This window comes from Solanum tuberosum, unplaced genomic scaffold (assembly GCF_000226075.1).
Source record: "Solanum tuberosum cultivar DM 1-3 516 R44 unplaced genomic scaffold, SolTub_3.0 scf00009, whole genome shotgun sequence".
NCBI lineage: Eukaryota > Viridiplantae > Streptophyta > Magnoliopsida > Solanales > Solanaceae > Solanum > Solanum tuberosum.
This window is the reverse complement of record NW_006238935.1, coordinates 3,587,067-3,605,811: the sequence shown is the minus strand read 5'-3', so window position 1 is coordinate 3,605,811 and position 18,745 is coordinate 3,587,067. Positions and strand designations below refer to the sequence as shown.

The following is an 18,745-nucleotide window of genomic DNA, read 5'->3' as shown; positions in this document are numbered from 1 at the left end:
CATACGTGCGCTACATCTTCTCGTGATGTAGGTTCAATTTCTCAACATCCAGATCACGCTTAGATCGATCCCGATCTTCAGTTCATCAGCATCAGTGGTGAGTCCTCATTCTTTGAGAACCAGTGACATGTTTATCTTTATCGCTTTTAGTCTTTAGTTTCAGTTTTGCTAGATCTAGTTGGGGCATGTCCCAACATTTCTAGTCAGTTTAGAGGCTTATTTCAGACACAGTTAGATTCATCTTAGTATTGAGTTAATATCTTCCTTGTATTAAACTCATCAGTTTTCATTTATCTCAGTTATAGTATATAAGTATTCCCCATTTTTTCATCTTATTTATGATTTAGCTTCCGCATCAGTTTATTATCTTTAGTATGCTCATGATCATGCCAGCAGGGTTAGCTTGGGATCACTTGTGGTCCTAGGTCCCGTGTCCGCGTCTCGGGGGTAGCTCGGGGCGTGACAAACTTGATATCAGAGCACTAGGTTTAAGTGTCCTGGGATGTCTAAAAAGCCGCACTAAGTAGAGTCCTTTTCATGGGTGTGAAGTACACCACATCTAATGAGAGGGAGGCTACAAAGTGTTTTAGGAAATCTTCATTTTCTTGTTACTCTTATCGTGAGTAAGGTATGATCTAATCTATTATTCAGATTATATTTAGTATGCTCATGATCATGCCAACAGGGTTAGCTTGGGATCACTTGTGGTCCTAGGTCCCGTGTCCGCGTCTCGGGGGTAGCTCGGGGCTTGACAATTTTTAGCTTGTGGATATCGGAGATTAGGGTGAGCACTTGACGTCTTGGACCAGCCTGTTTCCTCTGTATATATGTTAGCTAGTCTTTTGCCTTTGAGACGGCTTGGTATGGTCTACTTTTGGGACTTGTACTTGTTCATATTAGACATCTTTGTACTTGAGAATTCCAGGTTATGGGAAGTTTTTCATTGTAGATAGTTTTGGTTTGTTTTCCTATTGTTGGTGTTATTTTCTAGTTAGTTCTACCCTTGTACTCATTACTTGTCGTTTTGGGTAAGGGTTGACTTACCTTCTGGTGGGCTATAGTAGGTTCCATCATGACTCGGGAAGTCACGTTGTGACAAATCGGCTTGCGGGAATGGATGTCAACAAGAGCTTGGAATATTGTGTATTGATTTCATATTTTTATTTTTATTTTTTAATGATTAGGATTGTAAGAATAATGTTGCGGTTTTTTTGTAGTTCTCTTAATGATTTCTCTTTGTTTAGTATTTTATATAAAAAAAATTTGTTGTCGTAAGTTAATATTTTTTTTGTTTCAAAAGAGTAACTTATGTCTTTGTTGTATGTTATCTAACTACTAACCAAACATTTTTCTCTTTGAAATCAATTATATGTTTGGATAAATACATATTGACATCTTTTTGTGCGGACAAGTTCCACTAGTTATGTAATATAATATGATATAATTTTTTATATAATGATAATGTAATTTTTAGAGTTTAAACTTTGAGTCTTTGAATATAATGTATATAGTGTAAAAAATAGGAGTAAATGTCTGAGACATATAGTAATGCGACAAGGTGGCATTGGAATAAAAGACAGCCTCCACAAAACTCATCTTTTCATGTTCACAAGTCAGACGAAATGAGGCGACCCTCACAGTTGAAGCTGCATAGTGTTGATATTATATGAAGGGCAAAAGGTGAAGTATAATGATAGTGAAGGGCAAAAGGTGAAGAATCAAGATTCATTCATTCATTCATTCATTCATGTCTAGGGAAGGAAAGGAGGAATCTGGAAATATTTGGAAATCAAGATTTGTGAGTCTCATCCTTCAACTCTCTCACACTATGCGTGGTTTCAAACTCAAAGATCGTTGTAAGACTACTCAAGTCCATGCTTACAACACTAACCCTTTTCCTATTTCCCCAACTTCTTCCAAGCTCCAATACCCTACAATCAACTCCATTTTGTCTGAATCTCCTTTTCTTCCCTATGGCCTTCCAAAAACACATTCTTTCGAGCCCCCACTTGACCTTTCTCTCAAATCTCTTGATTTCGTTCAATCTTTAGCTGACCTTTACCGAAAACTTCAGATGACACAAGATTTTAATAAATCTTTGCTTCATTTAGAGCAATATGCTCTCTTGTACACCCTTGGTGATCCAAAGTTGCTACGTAGGTGTCTTCAATCCGCTCGTCAACATGCTGTTGATGTCCATTCCAAAGTCGTTTTGTCTGCTTGGTTGAGGTTTGAGAGGAGAGAGGATGAATTGGTAGGATCATCAGCTTTCGATTGTATTGGAAGAGTTCTTGAATGCCCCAAAACTGCTTTGCTACATGGCTATGATCCCAAATCAGTTTTTGATCATTGCCAATCTCATCCCCCACCTAATCAGATCTCAGATGCCAATAATTTCCTCACCTCAGAAAACGATGGGGGGATAATTCACTTTTGCATACATAATCAGGAAGTCAACTGTATTCGAGGTAGAATTGCAGCTCTCTCTGCTCCATTAAAATCAATGTTGTATGGTGATTTCATTGAGTCTGATAAGGAAAAAATTGATTTTACACACATTGGCATATCTGTCGATGGAATGAGAGCTGTAGATTCCTTTAGTAGGACTAGAAGATTTGATTCCTACCCACCCAACATACTTCTGGAGCTTCTTTCATTTGCAAACAGATTCTGTTGTGAGGAACTCAAGTCTGCTTCTGATTCTTACTTTGCGTCTTTGGTTTCTGATATTGATGAGGCATTGATTCTAATTGATTATGCTCTGGATGAGAGAGCACCTCTGCTTGTGGCGTCTTGCTTGCAGCTAATGCTAAGAGAGCTTCCAGGTTATTTGTATAATCGAAAAGTTCTCAACACATTTTGTAGCTCTGAGGCTAGGGAGAGACTTGCCACAGTTGGGCAAACTTCTTTCCTCTTATATTATTTCCTTAGCCAGGTAGCAATAGAAGATAACATGATGTCCAAAGTTACACTTATGTTGTTGGAGAGATTGAAGGAGTGTGCGACTGAAAGATGGCAAAAGGCACTAGCTATGCATCAACTTGGATGTGTGTTGCTTCAAAGGAAGGATTACAAAGAAGCTCAACGCTATTTTGAGATGGCAATTGAGGCTGGCCATGTTTATTCAGTAGTAGGTGTTGCACGGGCTAAATTCAAGCAAGGGCAGCGGTTTTTGGCTTTTGAGCTAATTAATGGTATTATTTCAGAGTATACACCTATGGGGTGGATGTACCAAGAGAGGTCTTTGTACAGCTTAGGCAAACAAAAGATTTTGGATGTTAATGATGCCACCAGATTGGATCCCGCCCTTTCTTTTCCATACAAATACAGAGCCATTGTGATGGTAGAAGAGAACCAGATTGACGCTGCTATTGCGGAGATAAATCGAATTGTTGGTTTTAAGGTCTCTCCAGACTGCCTTGAACTGCGGGCTTGGTGTTTTATTGCACTTGAGGATTATCAATCTGCTATAAGAGATATCCGAGCATTGTTGACTCTAGAGCCAAACTATATGATGTTTCGTGGGAAAATGAGGGCTGACCACCTGGTTGAGCTTCTCAGTCTGCACGTCCAGCCGTGGAGCCCTGCAGATTGCTGGATGCAACTCTACGATCGATGGTCATCTGTTGATGATATTGGTTCACTGGCTGTTATACACCAGATGCTCATAAATGATCCTGGGAGGAGTATTCTGCGATTCAGACAATCTCTGCTCCTATTACGGTAGTTTCTTGAGACATTATCTTTTGAATTTTGCTGCAAGTTAAAGCTGTATGCACAATTCCTACCTTCTTTAGATCCTGACATCCGTTTCCTTCATTTTTGGGGAATGCAAGCAAAAACGAAAAAAGGGAAAGACTGATCATTGTGATGAGAGATAAACTTTTTGTGGCGATCTATTGATCATAATCTTGTTGTCTCATGTGGTATGTTATGTTTAAACAGCATGACTATTGATTGTAGCATATCAAGCCTGGGTTTTAAGTTATGAGATCGTGTAGTAAAAGTTGAAATTGATAACTTACGAAGCAACTTTATCCTAACTATTTTTATTTGGATTGAATCGACAAATGTGAATGACATATAAATAGATTTGGGAAAAAACTGGCAATATAGGTCATTCATAGACAGAAAAGCCTTATCATGGGTAACACTCCATGCTGTTGATTTTCATAATCATTTGATAGAAGCACATCCTATAACTTATGTTTACCTAACACACTTTACATGCAGGTTAAATTGTCAAAAAGCTGCAATGCGCAGTTTGCGCCTGGCCCGGAATCATTCCACCTCCACATATGAAAGGCTTGTGTACGAAGGATGGATTTTATATGACACTGGACATCGTGAAGAAGCACTTGCCAAGGCTGAGGAATCCATTTCTCTCCAAAGGTCATTCGAAGCCTTTTTCCTTAAAGCGTATGCTCTAGCTGATGCAACTCTGGATTCTGAATCTTCATCTTATGTCATCCAACTGTTGGAGGAAGCACTTAAATGTCCTTCAGATGGTCTTCGCAAGGGACAAGTGGGTCATTTCTCCAAACTAGTTCTCTTGGTGTTTCTGTAAATGAATTTATTCATGTTATGTTCTCTTGGCAGGCATTAAATAATCTAGGGAGTATTTATGTGGATTGCAATAAGCTGGACCTTGCTGCAGACTGCTATGTCAGGGCCCTCGAGATAAAACATACAAGAGCTCATCAAGGGTTAGCTCGTGTATATCATCTAAAAAGTGATCGGAAGTCTGCTTATGAGGAAATGACTAAGCTGATAGACAAGGCTCAGAACAAGGCGTCAGCTTATGAAAAACGGTCAGAGTATTGTGATCGTGACATGGCAAATGGTGATCTCAGCATGGCCTCACTATTGGATCCTTTAAGGACTTACCCTTATAGATACAGGGCTGCAGGTACATTATCACTTTCAATAGCTTTGCCACCCTTGCTTGTTACAAACTTCTTTGTTCAGGAAGAGATTGCTAAAATTCTGACTAACAACTCGATTGTAGGATGACGAATAAAACTTGTTATATGAATTTGAACTGAAGTTCATCTGTGATTATATTTGAGGGGAATATTTTCTTAGTTTCTATTACTAATTGTGTTAAAAGGATCCTATGCAAGCTGGATATCCAAAAGGCATATGATCACCTGAATTGGAACTTTTTGATGAAGATGATGTAGAGGATGGGTTTTGGTCAAAGATGGTTAAAGTGGATCAAACATTGCATAAGCTCAGTGAAATTCTCTATTCTGATCAACAGAAACTCATGTGGTTTTTTCCCATCAAACAGGGGTTTGAGACAAGGGGACCCCTTATCTCCTTTTCTCTTTATCTTGGCTATGGAGGGGTTGAGCAACCTATTCCAGACTGCAAGAGCAAAATGGTTGGATCAGAGGTTTCAAAGTGGGGGAGAATACAAGAAACAATCTAGAGATCACTCATCTACAGTATGCAGATGACACTTTAGTAATTTGTGGAGCTGTAAAGGAGCACATGCTAATTTTGAGTAGTCATTTTTAAAATATTTTTGAGGCAGTGTCAGGTTTGCACATAAACTGGAACAAGAGTTTCATTTATCCAGTAAACACAGTACCAAATATTGAGGACTTAGCTTACAAGCTTGGAGGGAAAGTAGGTGAACTACCAACAACCTACTTGGGAATGCCTTTGGGGGCTAAGAGCAAATCAAGTGGAATATGGAGTGGTGTAATTGAAAAGTGTGAAAGGAAGCTCGTGAACTGGAAGTGTCAATATCTATCCTCAGGTGGCAGACTAACTCTAGTTAACAGTGTCCTGGATGCCTTGCCATCATACATGATGTCAATATTCCCTATTCCAGCCAAAGTAACCAAGAGGTTAGATGCAATTAGGAGGAACTTTCTATGGAAAGGCAGTGAAGATAAAAAAAAGTATCATTTGGTCAAATGGGAAGAGTTGCTAGTTAGCAAGAGAGGGGGTGGACTCAACATCAGAGATCTGAGTACGCAGAATAAGAGATTGATGATGAAATGGTTGTGGAAATTTGCCTCACCAGAAGTATCTCTATGGAAGGAAGTAATAACAGCAAAATATGGCATGGAGGACAAGTGGATGACAGAGGGGTGACCAGCCCTTATGATTGTAGTGTATGGAGATCAATCAGGAACTTATGGCTATTGGTCAAAGATAGAATAAAATGTAAGGTTGGTAATGGAGAAAAAGTGGCCTTCTGGAATGACATCTGGTGCGGACAGGAGACACTCAAACAAGCATTCCCTGAGCTACATAGTCTAAGTCAAGCTCAGGAAGCATCAGTGGCAGACTTAAGGATAGGACAAGGGTGGAATTTACATCTGAGAAGAAACTTAAATGACTGGGAAATAACATCCATAGCAAGATTCATGACACAATGGCTAGGGCTACCAATCTAACGGAAGAGCAAGATAGACTGATATGGAAAGGGGAGAGAAAGGGGAGAGGTTCAACTGTAAGTGCTGCATATCGAGAATTGAGAACCTAGTGAAGAGCAGCAAGCAGGATGGCCTTGGAGGATGATCTGGAGAACAAAATCCCATACAGGGTGAATATTTCACATGGCTTTTGGCAAAGGAGGAAGTCTTGACACACGAAAACTTGAACAAGAGGAAACACAACCTTTGCTCCAGATGTTATTTATGCGAAGAACAGGTGGAGACAGTCAACCATCTCATTTTGCACTGCAAATGAACTGATCAATAATGGCAAATGTTCATTCACAAGAGGAAGATCAAGTGGACAAAACCAGGGAGAATCACAGAAGTTCTAAAATGCTGGAATAGTGATGGAAATGCAGGAAAAAAGGAGGAGAGATGGAGGATTGTCCCAGCATGCATTTGGTGGACAATTTGGAATGAAAGGAATCAAAGATGTTTTGAAGGAAAGAACAACAATATGCAGAAGATAAAGATAAACTGCCTAGGTCTTTATTATTTTGGTGTAAGCAAGTAGTAATAGGAAATTCTGAAGATGTTTCTAATGTTATTGACTGGCTGTAACTAAAAGATCTTAGGGCTGTTGTAAGTATAAATTTTTGGAGGGGAACTACACTTTGATGTAGTATACCTGTGGATATATAGAAGTAAATGTTACCTTTCTCAAAAAAAAAAAGTCCTGGTGTAACCTAGAGAAGTTTCACAAATAATAAGTAATATTTGTTGCTTGTGGGACTGGGCTTGAACGGATGAATCTTCTTATTGAAAATGCAACTCAGTTTTTTGAAGGATTATTAGTGTTGTTAAAGGATGAATACATGTCTGTAGGGATGGCAATGGGGCTAGGCGGATTTTGGGCTATGCGGTCCGGAGCGGGTTTAAGGATATGTGGGGGCGGGGACGGGGACGGGGACAGGGACAGAGGGCGAGGGCTGGGGCGGGGCAGGTTAAAATATATTTTAAAAAAATTAATGGGGGCGGGGGGCGGGTTGCGGGTTTATGTGGGGTCAAACAAAACAAAAGTTTTAAAAAATAGTATTTCTAAAACCTTGCGAAATACTAACTACAATGTTAGGAAAGAAATTGTATTCTGCTATTTCAAATTAACAAAAAGTTAATTTAACTACTCATTTCTGTAAGGAGAAATGAATAGCACTGTGTTCTGCTATTTGAAATAGATAAATAATATTGTATTCTGCTTCTGCTATACACATAAAAATAGGAAATAAATTCAATAACTAAAAACTATCCCTAATCCTATTTTGAAGGAGAAGCAAATTATGCTGGATGGGGGAAGATTTATGCCCCAACCCCCACCCCGTCCCATTGCCATCCCTACATGTCCGAACTGCCAAGAAAAAAGTTCAACCAAAAATTGAAATAGAATCACTTGAAAGAGCCTTTATATAGGAGAATACCGTCTCTTTTCTTCTTCTAGGATTGCGATTACTATGACTCTTATAATTTAAATAGGGAAAAAGGACAAATATACCCCCAAACTTTCGAAAATGGTATGGCAATACCCTCCGTCATACTTTTCGTCCATCAGTGCCCTTGCCGTCCAATAATCAGTGCACATTTGCCCCTCCCACTAACGGAACACTCATTTTGTGCACGTGGCGCAATCCTAAGCCATAACCCAAATTGACCAATTATTTAACCCAAATTTTAAAACCCACCCATAATCCATTTAACCCACCCGATTTACCCACAAATAAACTATGAACCAAGTTCAGCCAATGTAGACACCAAAAGAACCCATGAAATTTCTATTTAGTTCTTGAAGTCTCTAAACCTTTAGCTCCTCCTCAAGTTTTACCTAAATCACTTTTTCCTGTTGTCCCTTCTTATATTGGGAGTGGTAATGGTACTTTATCGGAGGATATTGCTGCCGAGTTAGATGAATCAGCCATTGTTTCCGGCAACCCTTTTTCTTTTGCATCTTTTAAAACTTCTCAGCTTATTATGGAACACATTATGTCTGTAAATACCCCTTTTCACTGCTATGTTTTTTACGGAAAAAAAACAAAGAAATTTGGTAATTTTACTTTTTTGTTTTGTTTATTTCTGTTTTCAAGTGAAACCCATTTTTTGTTTTTGGAGTTTTCTAGTGGGTTTTACTTTCTTTTTTTTGGATTTATGGGAAAACCAAGAGTTTGGGGACATTAATGGTGACACAACTGTCTTGTTAATGATTTCAAGAAATCATTAACAAGTGTATTGAATTTATTTTTTGCTTTTTAGAGAGACCGTTTTTACTCTCTCTGGGTTTTGCTTTGATTATTTTAATAATTTAACATCCACCAACAATCATTCTCTCCATTTTCTCTGTTATAAGAAAAAAAATTAATTATTTGTCTCCTCGTTTCTGCGGTTGTGTAATTTTCAAATCCTTAATGATCCCATTTTTCTATAATTTTTAGTACTATCTATTATTTCATCGATTGATTTTTATATATGTGGTGTATAGCAGCAGGATATTTCACCACGCACATCTGGACGACTCTCTCTTAGTAGTGGACCTTTAAATGGTGGCTCTCTTCCATGGGTTCTTTTGTGTCTCCGACGGTGATGGCCGATATATTGGCTGATCTTTGGTCCATAGTTTATTTGTGGGTAAATTGGGTGGGTTAAATTGGTTATGGGTGGGTTTTGAAATTTGGGTTAAATAATTGATCAACTCGGGTTGTGGCTTAGGATTGCGCCACGTGTACAAAATGAGTGGTCCGTTAGTGGGAGGGGCAAATATGCACCGATTATTGGACAGCAAGGGCACTGATGGACGAAAAGTATGACGGAGGGTATTGACATACCATTTTCGAAAGTTCGGGGGTATATTTGTCCTTTTTCCCATTTAAATATGGTCTTCTAATACATTTGCCATGGTCAGTGATCTTCTTCTTTTCCATGTCTCAGCTTCACCTTATAGCATAGTTTAACAGTAAATCTCCTATCCTTGCTGCCAATCTAAAGTATAGTCTTTCACATCTTCCTCTAATACCACAATTTCCAGTTTCTGCATCAAAAAGTTCAAATCTTCCCTTTCTAAATCATTTGAATTCCTTCTAAACTGCAGTTTGTGTGGGGTCCAATAATTAAATAGATTGAAATAAAATAAAGTAAAAATAGAAGGACAAAGATAAGGAATAAAAATGAATTGAGCAATATGCATTGCAATGTAGCAATTTGTGTGCGTCAGAATTAATTCATTCTGATTGGTAAAAACAACAACTCCTCTTCCTATTAAAATTAATAGGATTGTTGGTCTTTCAGTTGAAGTACACCCAAAAATAAATAAATCAGAGAGCTATAAAGAGGAGATAGAGTAATCCACAAGTTCTTTTTAGGCTGTGAGAAAATAGAGCGGAAGTAGCATTGTAGTGAGTTGTGTTTTTTTTCCGTTTAAGGTGTAGTAATCTCTTTACACTGCCAAGTTGTAAAAGTGTTGTTATAATTATACTTTGTTTAGATATATATTTTACCCCGTTTAAAGATTTGTTGTAGTTGTTACTTTCTTTTTTTTGCTATTTAGCGTGGACATAATTCCTGGGTGGCATTATTATTTTCAACAATGTGGTATCAGAGCCATGACAAATAATTGTCCAACAAATAATTGTCCATTGTCTTTTCAGTACCCTGTCTCACAAAAGAAAATTATGAAAAATTGTGTCTATGAATGAAAGTCATTCTTGCTCCTAAGATGCTTAGGAAATTGTAGACAATGGGTACACAAAACCCGCTAATGAGGAAAGTCTGTCTCAAAATAAAAAAGATGTACACTTCAGAATTGAAGGATTTTAGGCCCATTAGTCTGATTGGCAGTGTCTATAAATCATATCCAAGATCCTAATTGAAAGGCTTAAGAAAGTGATGTCTAAGTTGGTGGATAAACATCAAATAACTTTCATTAAGGGTAGGCAGATCATAGATGCCATTCTTATTGCCAATGAATGTGTGGATGTGAGGAACTCAAATAAAGTCCCTTGGGATATCACTCACACCAATCTAGTTCTTATTTTCAAGAAGGAAAAGGTTAGTAACTTCACTAACCTTAGGCCAATTAGTCTAAGTACTGTTGCCAACAAGATCATCTCCGGAATGCTACATGAGAGGATGATGGTAGTGCTACCTTGGCTGATCTCGTCGCAACGGTCTTGCCTAGTGCAGGTTACCTCTCCTGTGTGGTTTGTGAGCTATTGCATATGAGCTATTTCCACTGAAATGTTATCTAGCTGCTTCAACAAACCTTTTAACTTATTTTAAAAAATGGCAATCAATAGTCTCTCTTTCACTTCCCCACATATTTTCATTGACGGAAAGTCGGAAACTATCACATTTGGTCGGTGAGAATGAAATCATCTTTTGAAACCTATGTGTTTTGAAATGTCGTGATGGAAGAAAATTTCTTGCAACTACTCCTTGCAAATCCTATAATTTTCTAGATTAAAACACTTTCAAAAGAGCTTTCAAACAAGACAAGATTATTGAAAGTTTTTTTTATACGCAAAACCAAAAGTAGAAAAATAAAGAAGAGAAAAATCAATATAAAAGATTGAGCAAGTTCAAAATAATTAAAAGAATTCAGCACCAAATTAAGGTTGAACATCTTTTTTTAAATTGCGGTAACTAAAGCAAAAGAGGAATGTTTAATTTGCTTTTAGCTACCGCAGTAATTTTTTTAGCATTTTAAGTTACCAAGATTTAGGATGAATTTGAATTTGAAATTTTTGTTATGTTGTTTTAGTTGTTGAAATTTTTTAGCCTTTTTTGAATTTTTGTAATGTAGATTTTCTGCAGACTGTGTTTTCAAATTGGCTATTTAAAGCCCTATTATTCTTAATAAAAATATTGAGAGATATTTCAATCAATACATTTTGCTGCCACATCTTCTAAAAAACCAACAATTATACTTACAAGGAGGGTTGGGTTTCCAATCCTTAGTAGATGTATCTAAAGCCCTTTTTTGCTAAACTATGGTTGAATTTTAGAACATCCACCTTCTCACTATGGAGCACTTACATATGGAACAAATACTGCTAGAAACTACATCCCAACCATTGCTAAAGGAACATGTGCCTCTCATGTGTAGAGAAAGATGATCCTTGTCAGGGATGAGGTTGAGCATAATATTTGGTGGCAAGTGAAATCAGGTACACCCAGTTTCTGGTTTGATAACTGGACCAAAGAAGGGGCGCTATACATTCTGGAAGAGGAGAATGCTGGGTAGGAAGAAATTGAGGTAAAGAGTCTAATCTCTAATGTGGAGTTGAATAGGCAGAAGCTGCTAGATAACATCTCAGTGGAAATGACAGACCACATCATGGATAGCATCAGTTCAACCCTGTCAACTCAAGGCCTGGTGGATAGAGAACACAAAAGGGTCTTTCACAATAAAATATGCCTGTGATTTGTTGAAACATAAATAACAAGCGAGGGTGGATTAAGATTTCATATGGGCAAAAGGCTTGCCATTCAAAATGGATTTCTTCCGAGGGTATGGAAGAGAAAAATAGCTTTTGATGACAACCTAAAGAGGATGAACATTTGTATTGCCTCTAGATGTCGGTGTTGTGATGCTCATGAGCAGGAAACAATAATCCACCTATTTCCAAAATCTCCTGTAGTCACTAGGCTCTGGAAGTGGTTTGCTTCTAGTGCATGTATATTTACAGAAGGGTGCAGGGTTGCACCTGCAACAACTCATAATTAAGTGGTGGAAATTGCATGCTGCTACCAAATTGCAGGCAATTTTCAAAGGCTGTCCCAACAATCATCATGTGGAAGTTATGGAAGAGAAGAAACACAATCAGGCATGGAGGAAATTCTACATACAGTAGAATGATACAGCAATACAACAAGTTCAAGATACCATCCATAAACTAATCAGAGTCAACTACCCTTTGGTTTGCAGGGGTACCAATGGAATGGACAAGCATACTGAACTACCCAAGCAGTTACAAACCTAAGTTGCACTACATGCTGATTTGTTGGAAGATACCAGAATGGTATAAAGTTAAGTGCAACACTGATGAGGCTAGCAAAGGCAATCCAGGTCAAGCTCCTATGGTTTCTCTCTAAGGAACAATATGGGTGGTCTGATATATGCTCAAGCTGAGGACATTGGGGTTGCAACGAATACTGAAGCAGTGATTATGGCTAGCTTAGAGGCCATAAAGTATTGCTCTACACATGGTGTAGAATGTTCTCCTTGAAACTGACTCTCTGAGTTTAAAGAACATACTACAGGACACATGGAGAGTAACTTGGGGAATTGCAGAATAGGTGGAGGAAGTAAAAGAAATCATGGCCACTCTCAGTGCACGAATCAGACACGTTTAGAGAAGGAAACCAATTGGCAGATTTCCTAGCTAACACAACCATCAATCAACAAGGAATACAACATTACCACACTTTTCAAGATCTACCAACCATAGGTAGGAAGATCTTGAACACAGACAAAGCACAATTACCATCAATCAGGATAAGAACTTGCAAAATAAACAGCTATAACACATACAAACAAGAAAGAAAGGAATGAAAAGAGTGAATAGAGAATTCAACCAGCACATTTACAGAGTATTCGATAACTATTCAGGAATTCCGGCTGCAGTTGTTCTAGCAAGTCTATTCTACTGTAGCTATAAAAAAGCAACTTCACCAAAATCAAAGGACTGCAGCGTCAAATTAGTTCTTGTAGTCAGAGTGCGACAGAAAACCCTACTGGGGGAGTGCAAGCATGGCTTCCACCACTCCCAGCTGATAAGGCACAGAAGGAAAACCGGGTTAGTAGCTGAAAAATAAGGCAAACATAAAAAGAAAGAGCGGAAGGACACCTACATAATGATCTGCAGATCCCAGATAACACCCTTTTATTGATCCATTCAGAAATGGACTCACCCCAACCTCCTATAGAAGACACAATAATGGAATGGGTTCAAACAACTAAAAATCGAAGTAAACACGGAGATGGAAACTTAATTTGGAACAGTGAAGGCTCGACGCAAAGCTTAATACCGGAGTCACCATCAGGCCCCAGCTGGAAGATCACCCAGAGAAGAAAATGCAGGCTTCCGGTAGCATTTTCTGAAACTCACTCAATGCCATTAGACGATTGTAGGTCCAACTCCTGAGATCGACAATCCCATTTGTAGAATATTTAGGGCCAGGTCTATGATTTGGACCTTGCCTTTCTTTTACTGCTTTTTTACTTTCAGACTTGTTTTGAGACTCTTGGCCAGTCTGGTTGTTATTCTTTTCATTTTTATTAATAAAATCGGTCACTGACCACTATGCAATTAAAAAAAGAGATTGCATTTTCTGAAAATAGGACAATCTCCTACATAACGCTAGCCAAAATTCTCTTCAGTACTTTTTTACAGGGTCAATTTAATATGTTGGCATTTTTTCCTTGTAAATGATGATCAATTTTGCATAGGTTGTGAGCTTTTGGTTCAGTCTAATAAAACAGTGATGTAGATTCTTCTTCAGTACAGTAAATTTGTTCTTGCATGGAGATTTATTGGCTGGTTAACACAATGTGATGTTTGTGTATATGTTTGATATTATTTGGATGAAATTGTTGTTCTACATTTCCGAAGTTCTTACTAACTGAGATGAAACTAGGAGGATATATCAAAGTTCCTCCGTACTGGTCCCCAGGAATGATTAGGTATCAGCTGCAAGTTTAGCAATTCTTATTGCCTTGTCAGCCGTGAGTTTTGCCTTGTTCATACTGAATTTGAATGTTGGATGCAACAGTGCTCATGGATGACCAGAAGGAGACTGAGGCTGTAGAGGAGCTCACAAGAGCCATTTCTTTCAAACCTGACTTGCAAATGCTTAATCTTCGAGCAGCATTCCATGAGTCAATGACTGATTTCTCTCGTGCTCTCCAAGATAGTGAAGCAGCCCTCTGCTTGGATCCCAATCATAAGGACACCTTAGATCTCTATAGTCGCACACGTCTGAAAAACACTTGAAGTACATTGTGCAATTTAAGAAAAACCAGCAACTGCTTCAGTAGATATATGGCATAACATTGATAAACTGGGATCATTGAGAAATGCAGAAAACGTGGATTGGTGTACATATGATTGATGGACTGGCAAAAAGGTCGGTTGTTGAAGAAGCAAAGCAGATAATTTCAGAGTTAGCAAAATCAGCAGGCATAGTCACGCTCATACTTCTTTGAATTCTCAGTTTTTTATCATAACATTATACAACCTTGGAAGAGGTTAAAAAATGTTATTTATGAAAGTTCAAGAGGAACTTTTCTTTCTCTGGTTCTGCTAAGTAATAAAGTTGCTGGAATGTGTACATATTGTCTGGACTCTCTTGCTATTGTGAAATATTACAATTTGAGATTCCTTGTAATTAAGATCACAATAGACAAACATCCCTTGAAAATATTGGCTTTGACGAGGTAATGCAGATAATCTTCTCCACAACTTTGATTCTCTAGCTGTAATCAAGGAAGAAAGACAACCAAGAATAGGTAGGGGTGAGTACATCTACAGCAGCAACGAGGAAGTTAGAATATTATATATGTCGATAATTAAAAGAGATTTGAACAACTTGAAAGGATGAAATTCCATATTAATGTTAGTACGTAGACTATTTTAATACTGAATTGAAGTATTAAAGCACAAAGAACTCATTAAAATTTCAGCATTTCATTAACATGAACATCTCAATTTATACAAGAAAAAGATAACTAGCAGCCGCTTACGAAGTGAATAGAAGTTGAATAAGAAAATGTCCCACTAATCAGCCATAAAAGTCCACTAACTTCGCAGCTAACTTTGACTAAGTCTTTCTAGAAAATTGGAAAGCAGAAAGCCATCTACTTCATCAAAGGAAGTGGTTTGGACTTAACCCATACACCACATACAAAATATGTATACAAGGTTCTCATCAATCGCAAATGAGATTTATTCAGTTGAAGAAATCATACCCATTTGCAAGGTAGTAAAAACCTAAATCTTTTTTTTTATAATAAGAATCATGGAAAAGTATAGTGGAAGTCATAGAAGAAGCTAGATATATGGATACTATCACTATGGATCAATTGATTGGGAACCTCATGACTTATTAACTTAAAAATACTTAGAAGTGTGAAACTTCTAGTCTTAGAAAAGGGAAGAACTGGTCCTAAAGTCTACTAGAATTGATTATTAAAATATTACTCTACTGGCCAAGAGATTAAAACGCATTATTAGAGAAAGGTCAAAGATTTAAAATGATAAGTTTTCAAAAACTTTTCTAAAATTACAAATCAAGAGCATATATGTCACCAATGTGGAAGTGCTGCTCACTTCATAAAAGAGTATCCTCAACGGGAGTTGGAATAAGTGGCAGCAAAAGTCATATGTTTTTATCATTGGGAGACCGAAGAACTTACTAGCTCTACTATATCATATTCTAAGTATGGTTACTCAGAGTAACACCCCAATTATTTTTAAACCAAGAATCAAATAATTCTTCGTATGTATATAGACCCATACTACATTTTTAATTGTGCGTAGGTGTTAATATCAATTTTCAAGTGTGGTAAGTGTAGTGATGTGAAATAATGTCATAAAGGAACCTCTAGCACTAAGTCTATTTTAAAGATTCTCTACCAATTAAGTTTTTGTATAAGATAGTGCAAGGTCAATTTCGAACGAGCATATATGCTAAGAATATGAGCAGTTATCTGTCCCATTATCCTCCAAATTAAAGGTCTTTGAGTCTTCTTTCATCCGTCGTAATAAAAAGTTATGATCGTTTTATCAAAGATTCTCCAGTCTGAATTTTTTTGTCCCAGGCACTACGAGTCAAACTACGACTCATACTTTGAAAGTATGACATGTACCCACCTGTGGAAAACTTCAGAGAATCCAAAAAATTGACCCAGGAAACCACGAGTCAGTCCACGACTCGTGGTACTATTGATTTGTAGTTTGGTCTCAACGATCATACTCAATATTTAATCTGCATTGCATCTAATCGCCTTTTCCTGACATCATGTTTTATTTTCTCAAGGGCAATAAATCTAATTTATCTTACCCTTTATATGGATAAACCTATCCGGTAAAGAAAGAGTAATAAATTTAGAGCAACTGTTCAACATATATATATATTCGTCATCAAATGAAAGATGAATGTCTACATAGCAAGGAACTTCATTGCAATAATTTTGAACAAGTTTAAATTGTTGCTTCTTATGAATTTAAATAAGCATAGTTTCTTTATCTTTTCCTAACTATTAACCAACAAATTTTATTAGGACTCTTACCTTCTACTAATATTGTCACGACCCAAGGTACACCCTAGGAGTAACATGGCATATAGGACCCCAAGAGGCCCCACACAAGACACTTAGCATGCATAAACAAGATAATAGAAAATCAAGAGACTTAAAACAACATTTCATAGCATAAAGAGTTTTGTAAAAACAAAGCGAAAGTTTACATAGTCTCAAAAGCCATCTAGTACATAAGAGGTGATCGGGACGTAACCCGTACATCACATACAAAGCTGAAAATGTAAAGAAATAATGAAATAAAAGTTTGGTCCTCGGAACATGAGGACTCATCAATCTTCCCTATCTAATAAGTGATCCCTAGCCACAGAGGTGCCAATCTGGAATGTCGGACCCTAAATTTGGGAGGATGTAGGAAAGAGTGCGCTAGTAAAAAATGTAACAAGTATGATAGGAGTGCATAAAGTATGAAAATCATGCTAAAAGGGATTTTAGTGACATGCAATGACCGAGCTAAAACATGAGATAAAAAAGTTAGAAAACATAATTCATAAAAACATGGTCAATGCAAGCTAACATCTTTAAAACATTCGTGAGATACTTCTTGAAGTAACCTTGATTTATTAGTGTGGGAGATTTACCTTTAACCGACATTTACAACCATGTGAGCTATTAACATAGAATCCGGTGTCTACCCCACACCGAAAAGAGGTGTTCTCACTTGCCAAGGTAAGAACCATGAACTTCTAGCTTACATGGATCCACTAGCTAATGCCTATCTAGACAACCTATGGTGGCACATAGTTTATAGGACATGGGTAATCAACACTTATCCACTCGGTGCTAAGAATAACTCCCACGTAATAGTCATCTTATCTTTAAGAGACATGGGTAATCGCCTCTTGTCTTTTTCATTAGAGGTCATAGGTAATCTCCCCTTACCTCATCATTAGAATAGCTCCTTAACTTTGATTCATTTTAGGTGAGAATACCTTTCAACCTTAGAATCCTTTATATGAGAAAACCTTTTATATTCATGTATTGAGTAATTATGTGAGAAATCCTTTTACAACAATCAACATTTATGCTTTACTCTCAAAGCAACTTACATAATATTTCATCAAATTTATAAGAACATGCATATTTTCATAAATCACCTTTCATAGTGCAAAACCCACCATCAATCATGAAATCATAGAAAACATGGGTTAAGCATGGGTTCATGGGGATTCATCGTAAAAACATGGAAGTATATCGATTCATGCATAATAGTTCATAAAGCAATCAAATAAATAAACATTGAAAGGAACCCATGACATAGAAGAAAACCCTAACTGCTCGTCAAGGCCACCAAGGGCCGTGGGAGTGGTCGTGGTCTTCACTTAGCCTCCAGAGGGCCAAGTCATGAAGACCTAGCCACTGGCTCAAGGGCCCACGAGAGGGACCACGGTTCGTGGAGCCCCTCGTGAAGGTGCCTTGGGCTTGTGGGCTAAAGGCACTTGTTGCCTAGCCACTGCCTAAAGTCCACGAAGGGGACCACGACTCGTGGAGACCCACGTGGTCCCTGGTAGCTCACTTTAAGTGAGGGATGTTTTGGGGAATTCCGCTTTAAGTTTTATCAAAGTGAAGTCGTTTGGGGTAAGTTTGGGGTGACTATATATGTCATGACCCAAGGGTACCCCACAGACGTAATGTAACGACTCGGAAAATAATAGAGTGAAACTAGAGCCTCACATGTGAGTTTGGAGTCGAGAACTTAATGAAATGATTATATTTGAAATTGACCCAAAAAGTTCTTAAAAATGTGCTTCGGAAGTTACCGGAAACTTGTTTAGCTGTATATAAAAAGATCCGTTTCGTTTTTCGAAAATCCGACTTCATATTCTTGTTTAGGGGGTCAAATTGAGTGGGAAATGGGTCTAACCCAAATTTTAGAGCAACCGTATCAAAATCCGAAATTTCCAAGTGAAGCCTTTTCGAGGGTCTAATTTGAAGGGTCATATCTCCTAGCACACAAATTATGGGGTGGCCAATAACATATCCATGGAAA

The 18,745-nt window shown here is 37.7% G+C and overlaps 1 protein-coding gene across 2 annotated transcripts in view; it reads left to right on the top strand.

Moving 5' to 3' along the window:
* Positions 1-1,574: 1,574 nt before the first annotated feature.
* Positions 1,575-18,745, top strand: part of LOC102585864 (ethylene-overproduction protein 1-like) — a 25,651-nt gene continuing 8,480 nt past the window's right edge. The window contains exons 1-4 of one of the 2 annotated variants that reach the window (XM_006339323.2): positions 1,577-3,723; positions 4,234-4,525; positions 4,600-4,909; positions 14,211-14,899. In XM_006339323.2, the coding sequence (XP_006339385.1) occupies positions 1,748-3,723; positions 4,234-4,525; positions 4,600-4,909; positions 14,211-14,431 (2,799 nt within the window). In that variant the 5' untranslated portion in view covers positions 1,577-1,747 and the 3' untranslated portion in view covers positions 14,432-14,899. Of the gene's footprint in view, positions 3,724-4,233; positions 4,526-4,599; positions 4,910-14,210; positions 14,900-18,745 lie in introns of those variants that run through there. The other variant, XM_015310913.1, reaches the window with a different exon arrangement.